The sequence below is a fragment of the Kwoniella bestiolae genome, chromosome 2, assembly GCF_000512585.2.
Source record: "Kwoniella bestiolae CBS 10118 chromosome 2, complete sequence".
In the NCBI taxonomy this organism is placed as follows: Eukaryota; Fungi; Basidiomycota; class Tremellomycetes; order Tremellales; family Cryptococcaceae; genus Kwoniella; species Kwoniella bestiolae.
In genome coordinates this window covers 24392-50242 of record NC_089242.1, presented here as the reverse complement: position 1 = coordinate 50242, position 25851 = coordinate 24392, and the positions used below count along the sequence as shown (strand labels likewise).

Sequence of the window (25851 nt, the reverse complement as noted above, 5' to 3'; positions counted from 1 at the left end):
TTGTCACCTACGTCATGAGGACCACGTCGGTCAGAGATCTTCGGCTCCGCCTGATTTCTTCTTTGTTTGTTGACATTCCTACCCAACGTGGTATAGACCAATGTTGACATCCCTGGATAAGCATGTTCCGACCCCCCGGATAGGCAATGTAGAAACAAGCAATACACAAACGTTCCATGACCCACATACCTCAAGAGGCAAGTCTATGTTTGTCGGATGGTGGAACGTCATTGTCAAGCGAAAGGTCATCTGACAATACGGAATCTACGATGTTGTGTACATGATGATCTCTTGCTCTGGTGTCACACCTTCACCTTCGGACCGGCCGAAGAAGAGCTTCTCCACCTCCATATTTGAGCATTTGCAAGGTATATAAAGGACGCTTTGGAAGACTTGACAGATCAGTCTCCTTCTTCAAACAACAACTAACTAATTGTTTTCCCTCGTAGCTCTATAATTTACCGCTAGGTCTCCCATACGCCTCTTTGATCAACGAATCTCAAACAACATGCAACTCTTATCCCTTGTAGCTCTCCTTCCGTTCTTGGCTATTGCCTCCGCATCACCTGTTGACCGCTCCCTTGGTAAACGATACAACGGTGTCAGAATCAAGTCAAACAGAAATGGACAATGTCTTTCCGTCCCAGGTGATGCCTTCGGTGATGGAGTTAGAGTCCAAACGGTTGACTGTGCCCAAGCGCAAAAGTGGAACATCAATCCTGGTTCCGGAAGCGTGATCCATGTCCCATCTGGGCTGGCCCTCGACGCTGGTACCGGACGAGATAACAACGAGATCGTCAAGGTGAGTTGCCCCTTTTTCACCTCCATCAATGTATATGAATCAGTGGTCTGATAGGAACACTAGCTCTGGACATCGTACCCAACCCTCTTCCAACAAACCTGGTACTTGACCGGTGACAACAGAATTGCTATCACTGGAGGCGACCAATGTCTGGACCAAGGTAGCGAATGGGAAGGTACCCAAACTTGGAAGTGTACCACTGGTAACACCAATCAGAGTGAGCCATACTCTCGTCTTTTTCAATAAAGTTCATCGCTCATCTGTCTGTCATAGTCTGGTACCCCATCGATGACAATGGGAACAACTTGGACCCCAACGGTGGCGGTAACAGCGGTGGCGACAATGGTGGTAACAATGGAAACACCCCTAAGCCTCCTGTACCTTCTGTCCCAGTGAAGGATGTCTATCCTGATCCAGCCGATGGATCTCACAGACTTCATCGTATGTAACCTGGCTTTACATGAATTCGGCGACATGCTGACATTGCTCTCATCTCAGCCAACGGCCGAGACGATCTCTGTGTCACTGTTGACTCTGCCAAGGTCGATTCCGGCACTCAAGTGAACATCGCTTACTGTGCTCCCAACGACTCGGACACATCTAAATACCAGCTGTTCTGGGTCACCGGCGGTCAAAAGGGCGAGATCAAACTGAGAGAATGGCCAGACAAATGCCTCAACTCCAACGTTGCTGGCGGTAACGGTCAAGCCGTTTGGATCGATGATTGCAACAAAGCTTCCGAGACTCAAAGATGGGATTACACTGGAGATAAATTGAGAGTTGATAACGGCGGTAGTGAGTGCTGGCACATTCCTCTTTTTTGCACATGATAATTTGCTGACACTGAAATGTGCTCTTTCAGACACCTGTCTTGATGTCGTCGAGGACTCAGGAAAGACAGCACAATCTCCTTACGACATCGAGAAGAGACTCCAAACGTGGGAATGTTTCGAGGATAACACTAACCAAATCTTCACCATCAAATACTAGGCGGTGACAGAGGGCGACAAGCCTTCATGGACAATTGGATTACGGACAATCAAAATAACCGCTCTCTCATTTTCTTTCTGGGTTTTCTTTTTGAGCGAGCATGTACATATCGTTATAATAACATTAGGGGAGATGATCGACATTAAATGTATAGTATATTTGAAAAAGGCATCGCGGCACAGCCACGCTTAAATTTGCTTGTAGCCATACAAGACATCTCTATTGATGACAATCTACGGGTAGTTTATGAGGTCATAGCGCTAATGAATTTACAGTAGCGACGTCGATCCATTCAATACCTCAGACGACTCGGTCCCTCAGGAGCGAAATCGAAATGTTTGGACTAAAGCCGTCCTTTGAGCCCATAAATTCTGAAAGGAACGTCCAAAATGTTCAGATCTAGGTCAGGCTTAGAAAAGACCATATATGCCGGATTTTTGGAAGTGGACGGCAAAGTCTCAGTAGTGAGCCATCCTTAAGACACCACAAATTCCAACCTACCTTCACAACTCACGGAATTCCAATCCGGATTACCCTCACCACTCATATTGCACACTATACACCTTTCGCAAATCCCCTCACATTCACGTTTTACGCCATGACTCCGTCCCAGAATACCATGAGAAGACTCACTTCATCCTTGTCGGCGTCCTCATCATCCCGCCTTACACATGATCCGCCTATGTGGAATGGCAGACCAAGTTGTCACGATCTGAAGAAGTGTATCTCTGCACCCTTTATCAAACCCTCCCATCATAAGAACGAGAACTTATACAGCAATTGGCGAGTCTCGGGCTTTGCAATTCCTCCACCTTCGTTGATTACAAAGTCCAACATCGGAACAGCGCAGTACTCAAACAATCAAACATTGCTACGCCAGTGGTACAGTGACGAATGTAGGCTCATCAATGCCATGGACAAAAACGCTCCATCGGGGAGATCTCTGGCGCAAAGGAAAGAGGAGGCGGTAACCAAAATTTTCGTCATGAAGTCTGCGCGGCGAAAGTGCGACGAAAGCCAAGCGAGCGGATCCGCCGAAGCTAACAGAACACCCTACCGACAAGCCCTCTTGGGCGAACCAGACGCCCTGAGCGAACTGAAGGACATACTGCTCCTTGAAGCCAAGAGAAAAAGGCTTGACAACGATTATCAGGATTTGTCATCAGGTGCTCGGCCGCAGAGAAGAGATTACGATGAAACATGTGCCAGAATGTATAAGGACCATGAGCTGTACTTGTTACGCTTAGACCGAATGGCTTCCCAGTTGGGAGTTAGTGGTGGTAAATCCAAAGAGCCAGCGGGTAGCGACCGGTCTTTATGTCCATCTGTGAGACCTTCTCGGTCCAGCGCTGCGTGGTCCAACGCGTCCTGCAACACTGTCTCAACCAACACTTCAAGTCTTTCCAGATCTAATGCCGTTAAGGTTGAGAGCCGAAATGGAAGACCACAAATCAGTGAGCAGATCGCTCAAGGTCGATTCTCCATTCCGCCTTGGCCTACCAACAACACCTTATCCCGACCACCTAGCCTTCCCTCACTTGATACCAAAACCCTTTTCAAAGGTAAACCGTTGGTAATGGATTATCCACCTAATCTCCAGACGGCATGTTCGTCAAACACAGCTATCAATGATTCCAACAGCTCAGACGACCAACCTGTACTTTCAAGCTCTACTGCAAATTCCGCCAATGACCCCCCTACCGCCAGCTCTCCTACCACTCCTTTCGTCACGGGTCCCACCACTCAATTACTGCTAACAGCGGCTCCTACCGACGAAGAAGAGTTCGAAGAAATTGACTATTTCCCCCGTCAACCGACACTATACTCGACCTCGGCGACCCCTTGGAATTCCCAAGGGTTTATATACACGCCCCTGAGCGAATCGGCCTCTGAAGCAGGCTCTAGTCGGGCTAAGGCACCTGCAAGCAACGTAGGAGACACCTCAACTAAAACATGGGAGGATATCGACTTGTCATCAGTATCACACTGGTTCGACGAAGATCAGATGGACCGATCGACGAGGCCAAGCATCAGTAACTCATTGAAGTCAGCTTTTGATTCGGCCTCAAGATTTGCCAGGGACACAAAAAACGAGTTCGTTAGATACGCCGATAGTCATTGGCAAGGCTTCTTGTCGAAAGCAGGAAGTGGTATGTAGATCAATCTGAGAAGTTTGACTAGTTTCGTAAGGATAACCAGTAGATACCGCCTGTCCGTCGACTGTATGTTCGGAGCTTGTAGAGGTCCAAGATGGGAGCTTGAGTGGAGATACATATGCATGCCATCCTTCCTATACTCCTAGGATACTGAAAGACAAAGCGTTAGCTGTAGTCCGGACCATTGAATAGAGTGAACCCACAAGATTTTGACCTTGCCCTCGGTATACGATCCGTTCTATCGATTGTCTCCACCTGATCATGCAATAGAATGTCTCCAAGCTCTTCTACTGGCGTTTGCCCCAAAGATACAACTTCCGCATCGGAGAATGATTCGTGCGACCGGCCACGATTGACAGATTTCGCAACAGGATAAGGCTGAAGATGATAAGTCTGGATCAGATGGCCATGAGAAGTTAGCCGTAGCTCGGACAAGATTATTACGTATGTTTGTTCACCTCTTGAATAGTCTCAGTCTCCACGCGTATTTCCGTCTGAGTCGCATTGGCGGCACGATATCGGTCTGAACCAGGTTGCGGAGAATTGGGATAATGTATTTTGACAGTGAAGGCTGATTTGTATGATGAGAGTCGCGGGAATTTAGGTCGATTCTGATAAGAAGGGGTATATATATCTGTCAACGGAGTGTCCTTTTCTGATCGGAACATCGAAAAGACACTACACTGATAACCTACAATCTGAAATACACCTTGAGGTGCCAAGTCTCTCTTGAGGAAATATCTGGCATTTAGTATTCCCAAAAGTGAGACTGCATAGACTTTCGGTGTACATCTATAGGCAGTGAAGTGGCGAAGGGGTTCCAAGAGGTCAGCTGGACTCCAACCATCAACATACGACAGGAACTCACAGGAAGAAGGCTGAGAGATTCCACTGAGGTTTCGCCGCAAACGCTATGAGGAAGCCGCAGGAACTACCAGGAATGAGCGGTGTCATTGCGAGAATAGAGCTTACAATATAGTGGGTGCAGCTTGAGCTTCTAAAAAGACGCTGAACAGTGGAAAGCATGGTCAGCATAGGATTGTTTCTATTTTGCAAGCGGGCGCCGAGTACAGCCATCAAAGAGGTATCAGGTAGAAACTCACATAACCAATTTCTTCATCCAGCCATCCGTTTCCTCGAATGCCTTCACCAATGACTTCTTGCACAGCAAAGACCAACATATTGCTCCTGAAACGACCAGATCTTGGAAGACGGTGAGAGTGAGCTATTGCAATGTGATTGACTTCAGCAGATGCAATCCAGCTTGGTACACTCGCAGTCAAGACTCACCCAGGAGAGCGACAGGGAGGTGGTGAGCTATAACACTTCAAGTTAGTATCGCAAGCGAGCATTCGATATCACCAATGGGTTGAAGAAGAGAGTGTCACTACTCACCCGACTACGTTCTGACAGCCGATCTATAGCTATACGGGGAGCTTTGATCTTGAGTGCGAAACAGGTGGAGAATGTGAGGAGCCTGGAATTGGTCAGCTCTGAGCTCGCGAGGAGTCGAACTTGGGTACGTGTAATACTGACAGCAATGGAACCATAATCATAGTGAACCATCTCGGTCTACCCAGTAATATATGGGCGCGATGTGCGAAAAATGCCTGGAACAATGCCTTAGCCTGGTGAGCGTCTGAACCAGACAAGCAAGCGAGATCACTCACGGTAATGGGCGTTTGTATCACTGCGTCCAGCAGGAAGAACGTGGTGACCCATGAAAGGTTGAAGAAATTGCGATATACGTCAAAGCCAAACGCGAAGAGGTTGAGCATGTATCTGGCAGTCAGGATGGTGTACGCTGTGCTGACGCAGAATGTCCACCACTAGGGTCGAGTGTCAGTAGGATACTTTGCATGGGTCAAGGGGCTCTGATAGAGAATGTGGACAACTCACCACAAGTATCCTAATCATCCTCCTTTCCGTAGCGTAAGACATGGTATACCATTGTAATACTTGTAATCCCAGTAATCCGAACGCGAAGCCGTCGGCAGCATATCCGAAGACATAAGGACCAAATGCCAATCCCTGATGAGATTGATAGAGACTTCGAGCTTCGGTCTCTAGATGTTCTAGAAATGCGGTTTCGTTGTAGGGCGGTTGCATCGCCATGACAAGAGATGATGGTGAGAGGTGAGAAGGACGGAGGTTGGGAGGAAGAGAGGGCTTGAAAGGGATGTTCGGGAGAGTGTTTTATGTTATGTGCTAGTCCTGATCATGGTCTCCAGATCGTTCCCAACATATATAATGCAGAGACAACAAGGATGTTGTGCACTGGATTGATCACGAAGAGTGACTGAACAAGCATTGCAATTGTCGATTGCTTGGGGGAATATTTCCAAAATCGGAATTGTTTGTTTACATGAACCCAAAGTCAAGGATCAACCATGCGACGATCCTTAGATGCCGTGATCGAAAGCTAAAAGATGAACTTTCCTGGATGATGTGCCTGTACTGAGGGGAGATGACTAACCGTACCAACACATGTCCACTTTGCATGCATGATCAAGAGTCCATAGGTCCTGTACCTTTGATTCAACGTATATACAACCGATCCCACCATCCAACGACTCGCTGGAAGACAGGTGCACCATCATCATCGAAGTCTTTGCAGCATGCATGACCCATCGACTAGGGAATAACCCTTCTCACAACCTGTCACTTGACATGTACCTTGGGAGCACAGGACCGATCCAGCTGACACTCCAGGGAGGGAAGTACAACTATGACTGGGTTAGCCAGACACGAGCACCGGCTAGACCAGTTCGTGTCAACTCAATCTACCCCGTTTGAACTCTCCTCAAAGTCGCAACCACCGCACGACTCCAGTTCAAGGGTGGTATCGATGCACTGCATCAACGACCTTTTGTTAGCATAATGCATTTCAAAAGTATCACCACGCGAAGTCAGGACTGTACATTTTGCCCATGTGCTCACAATCACGTAACATATCATTCGGCGAGTAACCCCACTTACCTCATAATCACTTTGTGCACCATCTCTCGAGACTGGACAAGCCTCCAATCCTTCTGGGCAAAGACTACCCTGCTCCTCTATCTGCAGGATCTTCTGTTGCTTCTGTCTCTTCCTGACAGCTTGACTGGGTGAGACGATGGGATCGTACCGATAGATGAAGTACGATCCAACATCACAATCGACCAGAACGGTTTGAGGGAACGGTAAGATGTATGATTCGTCGGTGATACATCTACAACCCCATTGCCTGTCAGAGTCGATGTCGATAGCATAATATTTCAAGTTTGACCTGATGGTTGGACAGATGGACAAGCATTCTTCAGGTCCACTGACGGGGAAGGAAGAGGGTGAGTGGGAATCGATGAGATCGTAGCAACCCGTGAATCGGTATGTCGGTCGGGTAAGGTAGGACTGTCAGGAGACTCATTAGATCAGCGTACTGCTATCCGACTATTCGACGCCACCATCGAAGACTGAGGAGATGCAACACACCACTCACACCATAACTATCCCGCACAGCGTCGACAATACAGTCTCCGACGGCATCGCCATGCTTCCAAGTATCTACAGGTGGAGCCGGATAGGAGCATCTGCAATTGCCAATGGCGAGTTCACTGTTGTTTGGATCAATGGTGTATCAGAAGAAAGCGTGGGGTGCCAAGATCTCGGATTGGAAAAATGTCGCCTGAACCGCGTTTATATTACATCAGTCAATGCTGTTCGAGCACGGTTACTCCAGGCAGACAATCGAGAGTTCCTTCACAAACTCACAATACATTGGTTCCTATTATCATGCGGGAGGTTGAATTCGGCAGGGTTCAGACCAGTAGGTGGACTACTTGGATCGATGGTGTAGCATCCCGTATAACCAGCTGGAAAGTCTTGAGCGAGGACGACGGAGGAGAGTGTAAACACTAGAGACAAAATGGCTGTTGAAAGAAATGGCATCTTGTGAGTTTTCTTACTGTTCGATACGATGTTTGGCAGCGCCGGGAAGAAAGAGGTTGTAAGGAGAAGGTGAGAACCTGCTTGATATGTACCAGGGAATACAATGATGCTTATCTGTCAAATGTCATGATCGTGATGTGCAGCGTCCAGATCGGACTGATGGAGAAGCTGGTGGGTATTGATTGATTGATTGTGTGCTGAGTTCACAGCACACAAGCTCATCCCTCATGGCCGAAGCGATCAGATCGAATCTGACCGACGTTGTCCTGCCTACAGTACTGATGGGAAGGCGATAAGACTTGATCAATGATTGCGGATCATTGTTGCACAGCTTCATGAGAAATCGTCAATGACAATCTTCAAGCGACTTCTTGCACATCCTTTGGCTATCGATTTCGTCCGCAGCCCCGTCAGATGGGCACTTGGCTTGCTGATCTTGAACGACGTCATTTATCTGCGGGATATACAGGAGTCAAGTGCATATGAAACGATCACGACATAGTAGATATGGATATATACACATACAGTCTCACACTGATCCACACAAGAGAAGATGCGAGAGATTACGCTCATTATTCTGATGCTCCACTACCATCAATCACAATCAAGATGGATCCCACCCATCCCACCTCACCTCCTTGAGGTACCTCGTGTCTTCCTCTTCCTGGCAGCCTGACTCGGACCCACACTCTGAGGCCACTTGTAGATATAGAACCTCCTCTCCTCACAGTTCGCCATAACGCTCCGAGGATAAGGTAAGAAATCTGACTCGCTGTTGGAACATCGGCAGTACCATTGACCGATCGGATCTGATTGTACTACAGCGTATTTGAGTGTCTTGGCCGTAACTCGTTGCTGGCAGATCCCCAGGCATTGGAGGAAGGAATAGACGGTGAATGGTTGAGGAGCTGTGGGACTGAGGGCGGACCAGCAGCCTGTGAAGATGTATTTGGGTTGGGTGGCGAGTTCCTAGATTGGGCAGATGAGAGTCAGTCTGATGTCACTTGATCTGGTGGATGTGAGATGCAGCATCAAAGTTTAATCTGAGTGGATGATGAAATTTACTTACCGCATAGCTATGTCCAACTCCTTGAAGGTCGCATCCCCCAATCGGATCACCAGATACATAAGCGTCCGAAGCAGGGTATCTCCAACATCTACAATGGGGGATCGTCTTGCTGGAATCGTGCGGGTCGAGGGTATTCCAAAAGAAAGCATATTGATAGTCTGGGTCAGTTTGAAGGCAGTTCGCCTGGTTCAAGAACAAGTGTCAGCTCGTAGTGTTACAAGCCCCGTCGCTGACCGAGCTATTATTCTAGAGATCGTAAGAGGGATATTGTCGATTGATGACTTCTCACTGACAATACATTGATCTCTCGTGGCTGAAGGAAGGTTCTCGTTGGACGGTAAAGAATAAACGGGCAGACCATCAGATTGTAAAGTATGCCAACCGAGGAAACCTCTGGGGATGTTCTGAGCCCACGCGATGGGTGACACACTGATGATGGCGGCGGTTAAAAAGACAAGGGAGAGTGGTCGCATCGTGCTTGATGATACTCGTTTAGGTCTGTGCTGAGTTCAGTAGTTGATGATTACTGTCTTTCGCATGTTGACAAGCACTGGTTTCTTTGAGAGTATCAAAGCTTTTTGTACTTTATCAAACAGAATGTGAGAGATCGATCGAACCCACTGTCCATGATCAGGTGGCATGTTCTCGAAAGAAGGCCAGAAAGCTTCTGCGAAGTATCACCTATTCGACAGTGATTAGGTAGCCTAATAATAGATCATTGTCGATGCGCATGTTCCGCGAATCATCAAGGCCAACAGATCGTCTCAAGGTAAAGATCAGGCGGAGACAAGGAGCTGTTTATGTATCAGCATCATTGACCATCAAACCATCAATCCATCGATTCAGAAATCCACGAGTTCCTCTAACATAACACTTGGCAGCCGAATGTTGTTTGAATGATGTTAACATACAGTCAGTCTAAATGCATTTAACGTACCGTATATCCTATATAACAAATCTACGAAACCACCACATCTATTTCTGTCCAATCAATCAACGAGTGTGTATGTAATTTTGCAGATCAGTGATCTACGCAGCAGTGACATGCTCCTCCTCCTCGCCATCTTTCCCCTGAGGATTCCACTCAGGTACCTTGAAGCTCCACGATCGACCCTCGTCGATCTTCCCCCTCTGGATACCCGTCATGGTATCTCGGAGTACCTTGATGATGGGGTTGGAAGGGATCTTGTAAGTCTGTGATTGGTATTGGATCTCGCCGACTGTCACGACTACTACGCCGGTACCGCAGCCGAACATTCTGTAAGTGAAGATGATCAAGTTAGCGTAAGCATTTGTTACGTGGGGTATATGAAGATGAATGGTCGAGAGAACAATCCTTTGTGAGCTTGGTCGAACACATGACCATTGGGGGATTGGGTTAAATGATGACTCACCCCTTCATCGTGCCATCTTCTAATCCCTTGATGATCTCAGGCATACTCAAATCCCTCTCAACCACTCTGATCTTCTGAGGTACACCTTCCAACGGGAAAGCCTGTTTGCCCGAAGCGTGATCTTGGAGAAGTTCAATAATAGATTCTCGTGTTATACCGGGGAGGACGATTCCGTTAGAGAGGGGCATGGTGATGAACTCGAGGTCTAGTAAGGTTGAAGGCAGTCAGTTTGACCCGGTCACCTTTTGTCTGTATGCCATAGGCAGCAGAATAAGAATGAAAAGCGATAGTACGACGGTTGGACTGGATAGATGAACGACAGCAAACTCACATCCATCAGGCGCTTCTTTGATGATAAACACGTTCATGGCTCCAGCTTCAGAAATGAAATCTTCTTTACCGTGAAGCCAGAGCGACATTGCGTAACCTGGTTTCTTGGAGATGTTGACGGTACCTATCGCAATTGACGCGAATTAGCATAATGTCTGCGAGCAGCATAGCCTATATAACAGCGATGGTAATCCTGCACTCGTCCATCCAAACGATCGTCTTCGTCTGATCCACCGCTCATTCCCCAATATTCTTCCTGGATGATACAAACAACTCACCATAATTGGCTCCCAGCTTGTAGCTTCCCGTACCTCCAGGCCAAGCCCTGATATATTCCTTGCAAGCATCTAATTTTATACCTTTATCGCCCTCTGAGGAAGGGTATAACCCCAATCCCAAGTTGAGCGTGGTGACAACGTATAACAAGGCTTCAGCCGCAAAGGCATCTTCCTTTATACCGAAACCTTCGGAAGTTTCGAGTAAAGTAGGTCGGATGTAGAGGTTGGATCCGTCGGTGGAGGGGACGAGGGGTTGCTCTGTGTCGAAGATTGATTTATCAGCATTGTTAGGGGTATGCGATGAACAGGGTTAAGATGAGTATTGAAGAGATGATATATACTCACCCAAAGCCATGAGTTTAGCGAATAGTTCGAGAAGTTCGTCGTTATCCCATTCATTCTGATCATCGAGAAAAGGATATCAGCTATTACAGGTGATGCACGGGCATGATTGTGCAAGGACCAACACTCACGGGTAAACCAAGTCTTCCAGCCGATCTCTTTAATCTATCGAAATTCTTCTTGGGTCTGAACAGTCTCAAATCACCTTGATCTGATTTGTAGCACTGTCACAGACATTTTATAAAGTCAACAAGTGATCTTCAATGTTGTTGGTAAATCACGTCACGGATAACGAGTACAGATCAATGACCCCGACCCACCTTCATACCCTCGAAACAAGTCACTGCGTACTGCAAGACGCCAGCCAATGGATCAAAAGTCAAATCCTGCCTCGGACCAATCTTTGGTTGACCCCAGCCCGACACTCTGTTCCAAGGGATGGTCAACATGTATCGACCATGAGACTCCTTTCCCGGTGGTACGACGTGTGTGGGTGGTAATGGGGTGAAGAAGAGGTTGGACGCTTGGATGGGTGAGCGTGTGTGCCCGTTTGTATATGTACCGTTTGGTTTGGTTGCTGTCATGGTGGATGTATGACGATGTGAGAGAGATATGAACAAGAGAGGGACGTATTATTTTAGTCTTTTATATATATATGTGTATGGGATGTTGTCTATGCTACTACAGTATATCTCTTATCGACTCAATCTTCAACTTATAACTTTTTTAGAGTTTACAGTGACACTGATCGCCGTCCTTTGGTTTAGTTACACCGCGGCCGAATATTCAAATACAACCATTAGCGGACATCGCCGAGACCATTACAATTTAACCCGTAAATCTGTAATGGGAAATAGCACTCATTACATTTGGATGCCTACTGTATCATCGTATATTCCACCTAACAGACCATGAAAGCATATATATATATGATCAGTCGAGAGGAACACCATTCTCATCTCGTCCTTTCTTGAATACGACAGGATGAAAGCGGAAGACTGTGAACAAACTGACAGCGTGTCATGCTCCGGCATCAGGTGAGTGAGCCAACGCCAGTCCTCACATTTATCCTCTCTTCCTGTTCAATGTTAACCTGTGAAGACTGACATTCTCTCACATAGCGACAGCAGTGCGGGTAAAGCTCAATAGACGATGAAGGATGCTAAAGATATTGCGCAATGATAGGGAGAGTATTAGAGAGTGAGGAGCGATCAAGGTGTGTATACTCTAGCACTCGATCTCGCCTGCACTTGTACCGTCTGGCTGTACTGTCACTCTTCCTTCTGTGATCATCGTTGCTTGTTTCCCTTCTTCCCTTCTTCCCTTCCTCGTCATACTCATATCATCAAGATGTCATCCAATGTCGTTCTCAACTTTTTCAACCTCACCTGACCTTGTGGAGTCTCCACATCACCGGGTATAATGATACCGTACGCCACAATGATGCAAACACCGCTTATATCCGGGTTGATATATGGTATATGTATCACGTTGATTTAGTTACCACATTAGGAATTCAGGGTTAATGAACAGGAAAACAGGGGGGGGGGGGGGTTCGCGAGGTGGGGTCAGTGCGCGTGGTACAGTCAATCGGTATTCCTCTGCTCTTTCCCCCCTTTGTGTACAAATTTGTAATACCTTGTACACATGGTATTACAAAACAAGTTGTAATCCTAGTCCTAATCCGCCACTTGTTTGTAATTGACTGTATTTGTTATTAATTATTAATTATTACGGTGTAAACAAATAAACACATAACCACATTAACAACACATCATAGCAACATTCCATTCCATATCCCATATCCCATATCATATCCCAATTCACTCATTCATTCACTCATCCATTCCAATCCATCGCATCCATTCCATCCATAGATTCATACAAACCACACACCTCATACACCTCAAGACGACAAGGTCAAGGCTGGATGGTATCGAGGCAAGGAGAGAGAGACAGGTAGAATCAAGGACCATCAGGTAGACAACACTGGAATTCCAATCCCAATCACATACCTCGATAAACAAAGAGTGAGTGTCGTATATCATATCATATACTACACGTACATCATCACTACCAGTCTCAACCTTGTTCATTCCATCTCATCCATCTTATCATCTATGCTGACTGAGATCATGACTGTTCGATATCCTAGCATACTCTTCTCATACATATTGCAACAATCATCATCAACGTATTAAACACCGCGACAGTCCGCTCTTTGAGGGAGGTGTAGGTTTAGAAGGTGGTGGAGAGTAGAAAGAGACATCTCATCCATCCACACTCACTCGGACTATACTAGATAAGACTAGTTGGTCATCATCATCAACCTTCAGTGTAGAGGTAGAGACTGAGATATTGGACAAAACAAGAGATACCTTCGGCCGACTACTATCAATCATCAACAATATTATCACCTCGCACTATATCGCATACCTGTTCGTGAACAGTCCTTATAGACGACATCCAGCATCAGATCATATATCCTCGTAGACGGCTTGAAGCATCTTATAAGATACAGACCGACCTACCACCATGGTATCACCCCCATCATCATTACCTTCACCCACCCCTTCCTCATCATCTCACTCGCATTTCCAATCAATGTCCACCATGCAACCACCTAATCCACCTCGAGTACCCTCAGCAGCTTCGGGTCATTCATCACATTCAATCTCAGGTAGAGAAGGGAAGGTTCAGAATCCACATCCATATGTTAATGGGATCAACCATTACGATCAGCACTCATCACCCTCAGGATACGGTGAATACTCTCAACAGTCAGGTCAACAGCCGTATAACCCAAACATACCTGCTTCATTCTTACCACCCGTGACATCATCCCCACCGCCTCATCCGCCTCCATACGTGCCCCCACCACAACACGCCATGGCACCTGATCCTATCCATTCCATAGCAACCGGTGGACCAGGAATGATGGGGATAGGGATGGGGATGGGACCAATCTCGCCGACAGGGATGATGGGAGGTGCATGGCCCAACCACAACGGTCCAATACCAGGTCCAGGTCCAAATGGATGGAGAGGTCATGCTCAAGGAGGGTACCCTGGTCAACCTCAATCTCAACCTTTGTATGGTAGATCGTCCATCTCCAACGGTGCTCACCATCTGCCTTCGAATCCTGCAGAGATGTATGGTGGAGTAGGAAGATCATCCATCTCAGGATCATCAATAGGTGGATCAGGTCCTAGACCTACGTCTGGGCCAGGTGAAAACAGAGAGCGTCGGCGGGACAGAGAAAGGAGGGAGAAAGAAGACGACGGGGATGACCAAGAAGTGATATGCACTATCTTTGTAGTGGGTTTCCCGGACGACATGTCGGTGAGTAATCAAACTATGATCTATCAACTCTAACCCCCAACCACCACTGATCTTTGATCTTCCTACAGGAACGAGAATTTCAAAATATCTTCACATTCGCACCCGGTTTCGAAGCTGCTACACTCAAATTCCCGTCCGGTTCAAGCCGCCGAGAACCTGCTGCTGCACTGCTAGCTGAACTTACCCAGATAGCTGCTGCTCAAGCTCAGGCTCAGGCTGCCGGTGAACCTTTCGACTATCCCCTCACTCAACCTGCTCTCGAGGAAGCCATGGCGTCGTTGACAATGGCTGCTACCGCTTCTACATCCTCCTCAACCACTCCTTCCGCTGCCATGTCGCTCACTCCTTCAGCCCCTTCCGGACCTATGCTTGGCAATCCACCTTTACCCACTCGTCGTCAGACCATCGGATTCGCAAGATTCAGGTCTCGGCCTGATGCATTAGCTGCACGAGAAGTATTACAAGGGAAGAAGATTGACGCTCTTACCGGGGCTACTTTGAAAGCAGAAATGGCTAAGAAGAATCTACACACCAAGAAGCAGACCTCGGGTGAGGAGCTGGTGGGGTTGTTACTTAGATCCGGTAGATTAGCCAGTATCGTCAATCCGACTGGCACGCAGATAGGGCCAGGAAACCCTTCAGTAATCATCCCCGGCAGTTCATCTTCACAACCTCAACCACCTTCAGCTTCGGCAAGGGAAGCATGGGACTCTTGGCCCAACCCCAGTGAACGTGAACGATCAAGCACGGATGACAGCATAAATATGCCACCACCACCTCAACCTTACTCCAATGAAATCAACAATTCGATGCCCCCTCCTCCGCCCCCTCAATCCTTCATACCTTCCAATAACTACTCACAATCAAATGCCTCCGCATCACCCTCACTGTCCGTCAAATCGCCCAGCCAAAGACCAACGGACTCGAAAGCATTGTTAGCTCTAGCAGAAGAAGCGGATGAGCTGGAAGGATGGAGTGTCAACGGTGCTGTTGGGATAGGAATAATGGATGGATATCAGAACACCAACCGCTCAATCCCTTACTCGTCCTCAGCGAGGGGTCAAGCTCAAGCTCAAGATGGTACCGGTATACCACCTTCCATACCCACTTATGGAGGTAACGGTTACGCAACGGGAAAGAATGGACAGAACGATGCGTTGTATGGGACTAGTCCACCAGGGGGAAGTGATCGATTGTCGGAGAACGGGAGAGCTTTACTGAGTGGGAACAATCCTGCGGATCAAAATCCACCCGTGAGTTCTTGCTCATCCATCTAGTGACTTGGCTTCTGCCTGTCTGATTACACTCGTGCTCTAATCATGTCTGCTTCCCCTCCGGTGTATCGCAACCCGCACCTGCTATGTCACAACGGTGTGAACATGATGATGATAAGAGCGGAGCAGCTGACACTGTCGATTAATCACAGATCAACACCTTGTATGTCGGCAATCTCCCTGCGATCTCACCCCCCACCCATCCACCCAACTTCCTTGAGGAATCCCTCAGAAACCTCTTTTCTCGCTCACCGGGGTTCAAACGGATGTCATTCAGACAAAAGATCAATGGACCAATGTGCTTTGTTGAGTTCGAAGAAGTGGTTTTCGCTAGTCAAGCTATCAAGGATTTGTACGGGCATAATTTGGTGAGTTGATTTTTTTGACCCTCAATCTGACAATCTGTTCCCGTCCATACCAAGACCTCTTCGCTCTGCGTCATCACATTGGCTGTACTGATTATGACGTATGCTCGCAGGGTGGATTGGTCAAGGGTGGTATCCGTTTATCCTATTCCAAAAACTCCCTGGGTCAACGTGGTAACGCATATCCCTCCTCTCTGAACACTTCCATGTTTGGGGGGATAGCCCACACCGTCGCTCTGGCGGGAATGTCAATGTCATCTCCTACCAGCACTCCTGCTCATCCTATCCCCATCAACAACGGTCAAACCAGCCAAGCCCCCCTCTCAGCTGGACCCAACACTGGATATGGGTTACAACTCCAACACGGGCAACAGCAGCCACCTGCTACAGCACCGATCCCTGATCTTCGACGAGAGAGTGATGGAAATACTAGTCAGGCACAATCGACTAGCTTGTCACCTACTGCACAACCCTTTAACATATCGCTACCCAACCCTACTTCACCTCGATCACGTTATTTCACACCCGGTTCCTCGAACAAGGTACCCTCGCCATCCGACGTTCCTTCGTCGTCTTTCACCGGCGGCTCATCAGCTGTCCCCATTCCATCCGCAAACTCAACCTTCCAGCCATTCTCTTCGTCAAACCCGTCATCAGGTTTCAGTCCAATGTCATCGCCCATTAGGACTCCCGCAAGTTTCAGTTGGAAGTCGAGTGGCGCGCCTCCCGGAGCGGGAACTAGTGCAGGTGGATTCGGCGGATTTGACTTTGCCAGTACGGGCACTGCCTTGAGCAGTCTCAATGGTGCTGCAAGTGCATGGGGAGCGGGTAATGCGGCGGGTGGTGAAAGAAGGGAGTGAATGGGGTAGACTCTCAAGCTCCCCTTGTCTCGATTATACGGTCATACCGTCAAATTCAGATTCCAACACAGGCACGCGATCATCGACCTACTGCTTGCTTCGTTCTATCTCTGCTCTATCTATCTATATCTTAGGTTTGTTTCGCTTTTCCCTTTTGTTGGGTACTCTTCTGTCTTTCAATCAACTCGCATAAACTCAATCTCTCACTCACCTCATTCCCGTTCGGATCAACCATAATTTGCACTTTGTTCATAAATGGCTTTCCATACAACTATACACTGTCTCATCCTCACAATTCCATACATCAGTCCGTTGCCCTTTCACCACACATTCGGTTTCGTTATAAATTGTTTTTTTGATTCCACTACACCACACATCGATCATTTTTCATCTCCTTGAACACAGCGTTTAGATATCTTGTCAATGCATAACATACCTATCTCCAAAATTTTTGAGCTAAAATAACTAAAATAAACAATCTCTTTCAGGTCAATGCTAGTGAGCGATATCCTTAAATCCTTAATACGTTATCGCGGTGAAGGGATCGGCGGTGATTATTACGGCAGGATCACTTTTAACATCACATTGTCAGGATTTTGGCGGCTCGGGGGAGTGATTACTGAGACAGCAGGTTCCGGGAATCGCGTAGGATCCTTGGAAAGACCAGCCCACTTGCCGAGACAAAATCTCAAACGCGACGGATACGGTATGAGACGATATGCGACTGATCCTGAAGGTCACCATGCATCTTGTTTCCGATGGTGCAAGGCGTAAAAATAGAATTATGGCAGACGGGGGTGATGTGGACGAGTCGTAACATAAGATGATGCAAGAGATTGCTCGTCGGATCGACCTGCATCGTGATGTGACTTACGGTTAAATTTATCAACCTGAACTCAAAGTACAAAAGGATCAAGAGGCAACGCAGATTTCACGCTCGTTCTTCTTTGCACACTCAATCTCGACCTCACACCCCACCTCACTCATCATGATCAGACTTGTCAACGCTGCGGTACTGCTGATAACCTGCTTGGGAGTGGTGGTGAGAGCTGATAATGCTTTTGCTGGTTGTTTCTCGATATTACCTTCCGCGACTACGCAGGTGACGGGCACGTTCAGCTCAGCCACGGCTTGTGATGTGAGTCTTCGACTCTCCCTTTCCTTGAATCTCTGGATGTAACATCAACCTCTATTTGTTATCGTGTTCGATGCTAAGTTATGATGATACCACAGGCAGCATGCCAGAATAATAAACACTCGTTCTACCAACAATCCACTCAATCATGCTTCTGTACCGACAAATACCCATCCGAGGGATATTTTCAGAGTGGAACAGCCGATGCATGTACCAATCCAGCCAACTACGATGCCCGAATCACACATACGTCTTTCACTTGGAGCCCAGCCTGCTATGCGGCTTCTCCGGGCGGGTTGACGTATAGTGTGTTGACTGGACCGGATACTTGCTTGAAGAATTGCGCGACTAGTCTGGGAGCAGTGTTCTACGTTAGCAGTACCGTGAGTGTGGCCCTTCTCTTCCAGCGCTTCATGCACATTTCTCCCCTTCATTTGGTCTTTCTGGGGTGTGCTTCAGTGTCCCAGCAAGCTTTCTAAACACGGATCCTCAAGTGCTGACTTGGAAACGCCATGAGCTAGAACGGCAACTACCAATGTGCATGCGGTCAACCGACAAGTTTTGGCGCTACCACACAGTGTGGACCGGGAACATACTTTGTGAGTTCGGTATGGCGAATGATCAACCGACTTGTGCGCACAATAAAGCTCACGTATTTCCCCACAGTACTATTACCACACAGCAGCTGCTGCATCTCAAGGCTTGAGTAGAAAAAGGCGTTTAGCAGAAGAACGGAAGCGATCTATTCCTGCTTACTGCCCGAAAGGATTAACAGCATGTCAGGTGGGAGGCGCTAATGGGGCTTACGAGGTGAGCTAGACAGCCTTCTAGGAAGCAGTGGGCAAACGGCTGAAGTTTCTCAAAGTGCATTGATACCAATTCCGAGCTTGAGGCGTGCGGAGGATGTTTGTATGGTACACTGGGTTCAACAAACACCACAGTGGGACAAGAGTGAGTGGCCCGCCAATAAACACTCGATGAGCGGAGCTGACGGTTCAGCGTGTTACAGCTGTACGACCATACCAGCTGTACTGGGAGGGGTCACCTGCGAGAATGGCCAGTGTAGAGCATACAAATGTAAACCAGGTTATAAGCTGGTGAATCAGCAGTGTGTGACCAGTTGATCCACAAGAACAACGAACAGTGCTGAAAGGTATCAACGAATGGGCTGAAGATGATTCGCTACGATGATGTGTATAGTACTTCATGAATTTTGGGTTATCACTGTGCTTCACACATCAACAAGACCTCGCTCAACTTGAAGATACAGCTTCGGAACGACTCTTTATCAACTAGATACTAACTTATTCACTTGGGCTGCAGTGGACCTTTGGCAGGACCATTGACGACCTCACCTTTACAGGTGAACCTCGATCCGTGTACTGGGCAATCGAAGGACTTCTCGGCAGTATTCCAAGCTACGATACCTTTCAGGTGACTGTGCGGTGTTTGTATCAGTATCATGGACCAAGTCTTCCGATATGACAGTGATTCACTTACGGACAGATGGCAGTCATCTTGTGGATACCACCCGATTCGTCCTTATACACGGCGATCGGGCTCAAACCTTCCCTCACCACATCTCCCTCCCCCGGAACGAGATCTTCGATGTCTTTGACGGTCTTTGTACAAGCCACAGCCCATTTGGTATAGTAGATCTGATCGGACAAGTTCTCCTTGATCAGGTTAGGTAGAGTATGAAGAGCCTGTTTCAAGTGTGATCCACTGTGTTGTCGAGAAGGCGAGAACGTATGTGCCCATGGGTTCTCTTTGCCAAGGATGAGATCGGTGATCAAAAGACCGCCGATGGCGGCGTAGGTGAGACCATCACCGTTGTCACCGGCTGCGATGAGGTATACATCAGTATGACTATGCTCAGATGACGAAAGCATGTGTTCAACCCACTATGGACATATACGTTGTTGGTACCAGGGTTTCGACCGATGTAAGTGGCCGATCCTGCAAGCTCATCAGCACAGCTCAGGGACTGAGGAAACATTGACTAACCCATCCTGAGAATCCAAGACTTGGCCACTCCATTTGTATTCCACGTCTTCAGCTGCAGTCCACCTCTCTCTAGTCCACGATTCCAAACGTTTGAAGCGTTCTTCATAATCGTCATGCTGACCAACCTTTTCATCTTCACCTCCGACTACCAATAAGCTGTATCCGTCTTGTTTGTGAGGCGTGACCCTGACATAGTGGTACGGATCACCCAGATCCCACCACAAAGCCTCTTCTCCGTTTGACGAGACGGAAGAGGTAGGAATTTTTAGGGCTACGGCGTAAGTCCTGAATGCTTCTACTCTTTCAATCATGATGAGCTATATCAGAAGCAATATAAGCTAGAATCCTGGGTAAACAAAACTGTTGCTCACTTTCTGCAAGGGCACGTTTGTCGCCATCACCAACGCTTCCGCGTGGACCTTCTTGTCGTTGTCCAGCATCGCAGTCACACCGCCATTCTCTTCTTGGTAGTTCATGTATCGAGTCTTTTCGTAAATCTCACCACCCATATCTGACACAATCTTGGCTAACGCCTGGAGATATTTGGTAGGATGGAAGGTAGCTTGATTACCGAATCGCACAGCCGGGCCACTCTTGAATCCCTTGATGAAGGCATCGTTGACAATCGTCACATCCAGTTTACCGGTCTGCTCTGCTGCATCATATAGCTCTTCCAAGGTGTCCAGTCGGAACTCTTTGGAACTAGTAGGCAGGCCATGGAACATGTATCCAGGCGCACGGACGAAGTCACAGTCGATGTTGTGTTTATTGACAATAGTAGCGATTCGATCGATCGCTGCCTGTTGGGCCGCGGCGATTTGGGCGGTACCTTCTGCGCCGTGTAATTTCTAAGAGGTAGTATGTCAGTACTATCTTTCTGGCTGTTGTAAGAGGAATGGTCTGGTACCCACCAAGAAGTCATTGTATTCATTATCAGCAGACAAATGACCAGTCGTTCTTCCTGTTTCTCCGGACCCGATCTCTGCGATACTATTCAGCGAGACCTCTACATGTAACAGGCCGGAAACACTCACTACCATCCTCGACCAGCACGACCTTCTTCATACCGGAGCTCAACAGCTCATACGCTATGTGCAAGCCAGCAATACCCCCTCCTACAACTACGACGTCCGTCTTGGTATCATGGGTGAGTTGAGGGTACGCAGGTACTTTGGACAAGAGATTGTCTCGCTCCAGCCATACTGCTTGTAAATCAGCCTGTAGCCTTGCCTCTGCGATCCAATATTACTCACCTGTCTTGGTAGCGCCTGATGAGTCTGATCCAGACATACTTCTAAGACCGATTTGTGGACTGATGTGTTGTGAGCGTGTGTTTATATTCCAAACGACTCTAGCTGGTCTGACTGATGCAGATTTGTGTCTTATGAGATTTGCGCAAGATCGTCTTAGCAAGAGCATCACGCGTATGGTGGATGGGGGAAAAGAAGGACCAGAGGCATCTTAGCTGTGCTATTTCAATGGACCAATCATGCAGCTCACGATGCACACCGGTGGTCGATTTAGAGAAATAATCAGGTTACAGAATAGGTCACAAGATTCCAGTGAACAGCGTCATAACGTGATGAGGTTTAGGCACTGCGGGGTAAGTAACCATATCTCGATCAGGCTATGACGACAGGGGCAAGACAAGCCAATCAACTTTGAACGATTTGGCCTGTTTTGCACTGAGCCGTCACGCATCGGCGATCGTGCTTTGCGGACTGACGCGTTTCACGTTAAGCTGGCTCAATTTCGGTGCACCACTGCGATGGGATGTAACGAAAGCCTCGCAGCCTTGCACTAAGTGTAAAGAGACCTTGGATCGATCGAATACAGACTCAAAAGGAGATCCCGATTGCGATTCTGCCAGGTGAGCATCTTTAAGATCATATGATTTTATCACGACTGAAGTATTTGTCACCCGCAAAGTGTGAACATTGACATTTTAAAAGATCCTGCCTTCTCAAATAGACCTCGTCCGAAGTAAACATAATTCAACACCGTGGCTGTTGGTAAGCACAATATGCTGTGTGCTGTTTGGCAACAGACTAACACTCCTCACGTCTACTTGCGATGTTGCAACACCCCTACACATGAAGCTGATTCCCTTCAGCTAGACTAGAGAGGACCATTCATTCGAATCGCTTACAAGGGCGAGCAGAGGTGATCCTTGCAAATCAAGTACTTCAATTTCGCTCAATGACATGTTCAGGTTTGCGGATCTTATTGAGAAGCGAATATGACTGCCCGATTCTTGAGAGTTGCTTCCGATTGTTTGTACACTGATCAGGGATTTTGGCTGGACTTGACACCAGGTACGTGTACAAAGATCGGTAGCAGTTGTCCAAGTCGTGCACTGGTGGGCTGATCCACAGGGTACATCTGGGTAAAGTGATTTTTCAGGATCGTCAAAGAACGGATTCGAGTCACACATCTTCTAGGCAGTGGACAGAGCGCAAAAATAGACTCGGAGTCTTTCCATGAGGTATGAGGTCAAAGGCAGACGAGTATAAAGTAAAGGCCCAGCGGAAATCAAGCTGCCCTTATAGCGCCGAACCGCCCACACAGAATTCGGTCATCCGAAGCAAAGGCGTCATCTCAGCCATGATACGATTGCACATCATCGGTGTGCGGTGATGGGTGGTCGAAACGTAACAAGTACTATGAACCGAAGAATAGCATGCAAATGGATTCTGACACCCTTTCTTGACCGGAGCTTCTACATCGTCATGATGTGACAAGGACCATGTGAAGCGCAAGTAGTAGATTCACTGGTCAAAACCTTGACCGCTAGGTAGCTAATCGACACTGCAGTCTAACTCGATTGTCCCACGAGAAAATGAAGCCTGCTTCGACTGTCATGCTCAAGTGAGATGCCTGCGCTACTCCAAACGGGAATCGTCGTTGTTGAACTTACTTTCGGTGGCTGATGATCCGGGGAGTATCAACATCGTAGCAAAATAAAGCTGCCCCTGCTTGCAGCTAAGCTACGCACCCTTGCTCTCATTTCCTTTCGTGCGCAACCGCCTGATGTCTCGTGTCACGCTCCAGCGGCGGGTTGCTTATCGGAGATGCAAGCCTACAAGCTCTCCCAAATCATCTAAGGAAAGGGATCAGATGCGTTGCTCTCCGAAACAATACCAATAAAGCTGATGGTCTGGCGAGGCATACCAATAAACATCACCACTCGCATTTAGCCGAAAATTGCGCAATCTGACGTTAGAGTCTCAATCGCCACGGCCAAGCCTTGTTCATTGGCAATATACATTATAACATTGATTGTAATGCATATGAAGACGAAAATTTCTCGGAGAACCGTTGAGATTGTATATATAGGCAAACACTACACGGGATTCCTGAAGTGCAATGCATCTTATTTCGAAACCAAATCCGACCTATTGCACTTCCAGCGCGTCTCAAGTACTCTTAAAGCAAACCGACACCATGCCCGAGTTCTACCAGTTCAAGCGGCCCATAAAGCGTGTAGCTATCATTGGTAGTGGACCATCTGGAGTGCCTGCAGCACGACAATTACGTGATGCCGGTCTAGATGTTACCGTGTTTGAGCGACAGGATGATGTGGGTGGAATTTGGAATTGGAAGGAGTCTACTGCAGGTCCACTGTCGGTGCCAACACCCCCTCCTTCAACCGGTGCATTCACGCCGACGTGGGGTGAAGATGGTGTTTACGAGGATTCGAAGCGAATACGCCGTAATCTGTTCAATCCACCCAACCCTTGCTACTGGAACCTGACAAACAATGTACCGACAAAGACGTTAGCTGTAAGTACATCTAAACTTCGACTGGTCATATCGCTAATCCTGCGACCAGTTCAAGGACTTCCCTTATCCCCCAGACACTCCTGACTGCGTGCCTCATTGGGAGCTGGCGGATTATGTCAGGCGATATTGGAAACACTTCAACTTACAGCCGATAACTAGGCTGAATACTCGCGTGGAGAATGCCTCGAAGAATTCTGATGGATTATGGGAACTGAATTTGAGGAAACTGGAGGAGTTGGAAGGGGAAAAAGTGAAAGAGACATCGTATAGCGAAGTAAGTTGTGATAATTCGACAAATCACGGGGTGTAGAAGCTGACGAAGCCGGGTGAAATAGCTGTTCGACGCAGTACTCGTCGCTACAGGTCACTACAACGCCCCTCTGATACCTGAGATACCTGGTGCTGGACAATGGTACCAGCGATGGCCAGATGCCTTCTTGCATTCCCAAGGATATCGTCGACCTGAAGCGTATGCTGGAAAGACGGTTTTGATTATCGGAGCAGGAACTAGTGGGATGGACATCGCTCGAGATTTGACGCCGCATGCTTCCAAAATTCTGGTATCTGCTCGAGTCAGCACCAGCGCTCCAAGTGGCTACCAGGCCTTCCGAGCAGCTCAGCGATCTAGACAGACGGAGAAAACAGAGGATATAGGGGAAATTAGTGCTTTCCAACCGATTGCGGAGTGTCAGCGGATACAAGATGCGGAGATAGATCTGTTCAGCGGGAAAGTTGTCAGTGGTATCGACCATGTCATCTTCTGCACTGGTTACCAGTACTCATACCCCTTCCTCCCACAATTCCACCACGAACCAAACTCACCAATCAGGCCAGATGCTCCGGAACCACTTGTGGAATGCGGTGATCAAGTGCTCAACCTATATCGCGATGTTTTCTATATCCCTGACCCAACACTCACATTCATCGGTATCAGTGTCAACACTTCTGCCTTTTCCTTCTTCGAGTACCAGTCTATCTCCATCTCTCGAGTGTTCGCGGGCACAGCCAGACTACCTGATCAAGACACGCAACGCACTGCTCTGGACCAAGTGATCGTCAAGAAAGGGAAAGGCAAATTCCGACATTTCATGGGGCAAGATGGAGAGCGAGAGTATGTGAGGGACACTGTGTCGTGGCTGAACGAGGACGCGAAGTGGTCTGGTGCGGCTGAGATCGAGGGTCATTCGAAGGAGTGGTTGCATGAGAGTGATCAGATAGAGATAAAAATTGCTGCCAAGTATGGTGTGATGCCGGGAGGTCTGGCAGATTTGGGGGGAAACGCAGATCCTGTGGCTGTACCGGAGAGCGTGAACAAGGCTGAGCCCGCTGAGTGTGGGATAAGGATTACTGGAAAGGCTATAGCTACTCCTGCATAGAGAACAAGTATTGGTAGAAATTGATCCATCTGTATGCATTATTGTTTGAGTTGATTGCGACGTGTTGGGCTTGCACCAGGCTTAACAAGGGTTTCCCACGCGTTTACGTCAATGTCACAAACTCCTGAACCTCTTGGGTGATGGGAGCGCGTCACATTTGCTCTTAATGGGAGTTGTGTACGTCTGATTTGTTGCGACTCATGTACCTAGCACTCCCAAACCCTTGCACTATCCAGTAGACGACACCCAGCATCATGATCTGCAATGATACTGTGTGACCATCGATTCACGTCCATGATATAAAGTATGGGAGGTACGGGGAGCGAAAACAATATTTTGCGGATTAGCACAAAGATTCGGCAGATGGAATCAAGGTCAGATGTACTGCGAGATGCGTCGCATCGTTAGAGGACGGGCTCGC

At 47.9% G+C, this 25851-nt stretch overlaps 11 protein-coding genes across 11 annotated transcripts; 5 read left to right on the top strand and 6 right to left on the bottom strand.

Annotated features, from left to right (window-relative positions):
* Positions 1 to 508: 508 nt before the first annotated feature.
* Positions 509 to 1792, top strand: I302_103150 (uncharacterized protein; the record flags this gene model as incomplete). The annotated part of the gene is made up of 5 exons (XM_019188521.1): positions 509 to 802; positions 866 to 1019; positions 1076 to 1243; positions 1301 to 1597; positions 1665 to 1792. The coding sequence occupies 5 exons, from the start codon at positions 509 to 511 to the stop codon at positions 1790 to 1792; spliced, it is 1041 nt and encodes a 346-aa protein (XP_019048083.1).
* Positions 1793 to 2705: 913 nt separating this feature from the next.
* On the top strand, positions 2706 to 3950 carry I302_103149 (uncharacterized protein; the record flags this gene model as incomplete). The annotated part of the gene is made up of 1 exon (XM_019188520.1): positions 2706 to 3950. The coding sequence occupies one exon, from the start codon at positions 2706 to 2708 to the stop codon at positions 3948 to 3950; it is 1245 nt and encodes a 414-aa protein (XP_019048082.1).
* A 163-nt stretch (positions 3951 to 4113) lies between these two features.
* On the bottom strand, positions 4114 to 6063 carry I302_103148 (uncharacterized protein; the record flags this gene model as incomplete). The annotated part of the gene is made up of 12 exons (XM_065869624.1): positions 4114 to 4341; positions 4407 to 4559; positions 4644 to 4657; positions 4719 to 4740; positions 4817 to 4859; positions 4921 to 4956; positions 5052 to 5173; positions 5239 to 5265; positions 5344 to 5425; positions 5485 to 5558; positions 5619 to 5777; positions 5848 to 6063. 12 exons carry the CDS (start codon positions 6061 to 6063, stop codon positions 4114 to 4116), a joined length of 1176 nt encoding a protein of 391 aa, XP_065725696.1.
* A 663-nt stretch (positions 6064 to 6726) lies between these two features.
* On the bottom strand, positions 6727 to 7479 carry I302_103147 (uncharacterized protein; the record flags this gene model as incomplete). The annotated part of the gene is made up of 4 exons (XM_065869623.1): positions 6727 to 6801; positions 6928 to 7159; positions 7261 to 7338; positions 7427 to 7479. 4 exons carry the CDS (start codon positions 7477 to 7479, stop codon positions 6727 to 6729), a joined length of 438 nt encoding a protein of 145 aa, XP_065725695.1.
* Positions 7480 to 7564: 85 nt separating this feature from the next.
* Positions 7565 to 7875, bottom strand: I302_103146 (uncharacterized protein; the record flags this gene model as incomplete). The annotated part of the gene is made up of 2 exons (XM_065869622.1): positions 7565 to 7612; positions 7699 to 7875. 2 exons carry the CDS (start codon positions 7873 to 7875, stop codon positions 7565 to 7567), a joined length of 225 nt encoding a protein of 74 aa, XP_065725694.1.
* A 630-nt stretch (positions 7876 to 8505) lies between these two features.
* Positions 8506 to 9417, bottom strand: I302_103145 (uncharacterized protein; the record flags this gene model as incomplete). Its single annotated transcript, XM_019188517.1, has 3 exons — positions 8506 to 8844; positions 8945 to 9127; positions 9238 to 9417. The coding sequence occupies 3 exons, from the start codon at positions 9415 to 9417 to the stop codon at positions 8506 to 8508; spliced, it is 702 nt and encodes a 233-aa protein (XP_019048079.1).
* A 556-nt stretch (positions 9418 to 9973) lies between these two features.
* Positions 9974 to 11872, bottom strand: I302_103144 (uncharacterized protein; the record flags this gene model as incomplete). The annotated part of the gene is made up of 7 exons (XM_019188516.1): positions 9974 to 10202; positions 10339 to 10543; positions 10670 to 10792; positions 10947 to 11204; positions 11292 to 11346; positions 11420 to 11512; positions 11609 to 11872. The coding sequence occupies 7 exons, from the start codon at positions 11870 to 11872 to the stop codon at positions 9974 to 9976; spliced, it is 1227 nt and encodes a 408-aa protein (XP_019048078.1).
* Positions 11873 to 13823: 1951 nt separating this feature from the next.
* On the top strand, positions 13824 to 17129 carry I302_103143 (uncharacterized protein; the record flags this gene model as incomplete). The annotated part of the gene is made up of 4 exons (XM_019188515.1): positions 13824 to 14630; positions 14699 to 15883; positions 16057 to 16272; positions 16383 to 17129. 4 exons carry the CDS (start codon positions 13824 to 13826, stop codon positions 17127 to 17129), a joined length of 2955 nt encoding a protein of 984 aa, XP_019048077.1.
* A 988-nt stretch (positions 17130 to 18117) lies between these two features.
* Positions 18118 to 19388, top strand: I302_103142 (uncharacterized protein; the record flags this gene model as incomplete). The annotated part of the gene is made up of 6 exons (XM_019188514.1): positions 18118 to 18267; positions 18363 to 18647; positions 18786 to 18863; positions 18931 to 19074; positions 19130 to 19215; positions 19274 to 19388. 6 exons carry the CDS (start codon positions 18118 to 18120, stop codon positions 19386 to 19388), a joined length of 858 nt encoding a protein of 285 aa, XP_019048076.1.
* A 184-nt stretch (positions 19389 to 19572) lies between these two features.
* Positions 19573 to 21561, bottom strand: I302_103141 (uncharacterized protein; the record flags this gene model as incomplete). Its single annotated transcript, XM_065869621.1, has 8 exons — positions 19573 to 19702; positions 19765 to 20107; positions 20170 to 20223; positions 20300 to 20588; positions 20643 to 21119; positions 21183 to 21253; positions 21306 to 21473; positions 21525 to 21561. 8 exons carry the CDS (start codon positions 21559 to 21561, stop codon positions 19573 to 19575), a joined length of 1569 nt encoding a protein of 522 aa, XP_065725693.1.
* Positions 21562 to 23715: 2154 nt separating this feature from the next.
* I302_103140 (uncharacterized protein) lies at positions 23716 to 25430 on the top strand (the record flags this gene model as incomplete). The annotated part of the gene is made up of 3 exons (XM_019188512.1): positions 23716 to 24054; positions 24104 to 24328; positions 24390 to 25430. 3 exons carry the CDS (start codon positions 23716 to 23718, stop codon positions 25428 to 25430), a joined length of 1605 nt encoding a protein of 534 aa, XP_019048074.1.
* Positions 25431 to 25851: the final 421 nt, after the last annotated feature.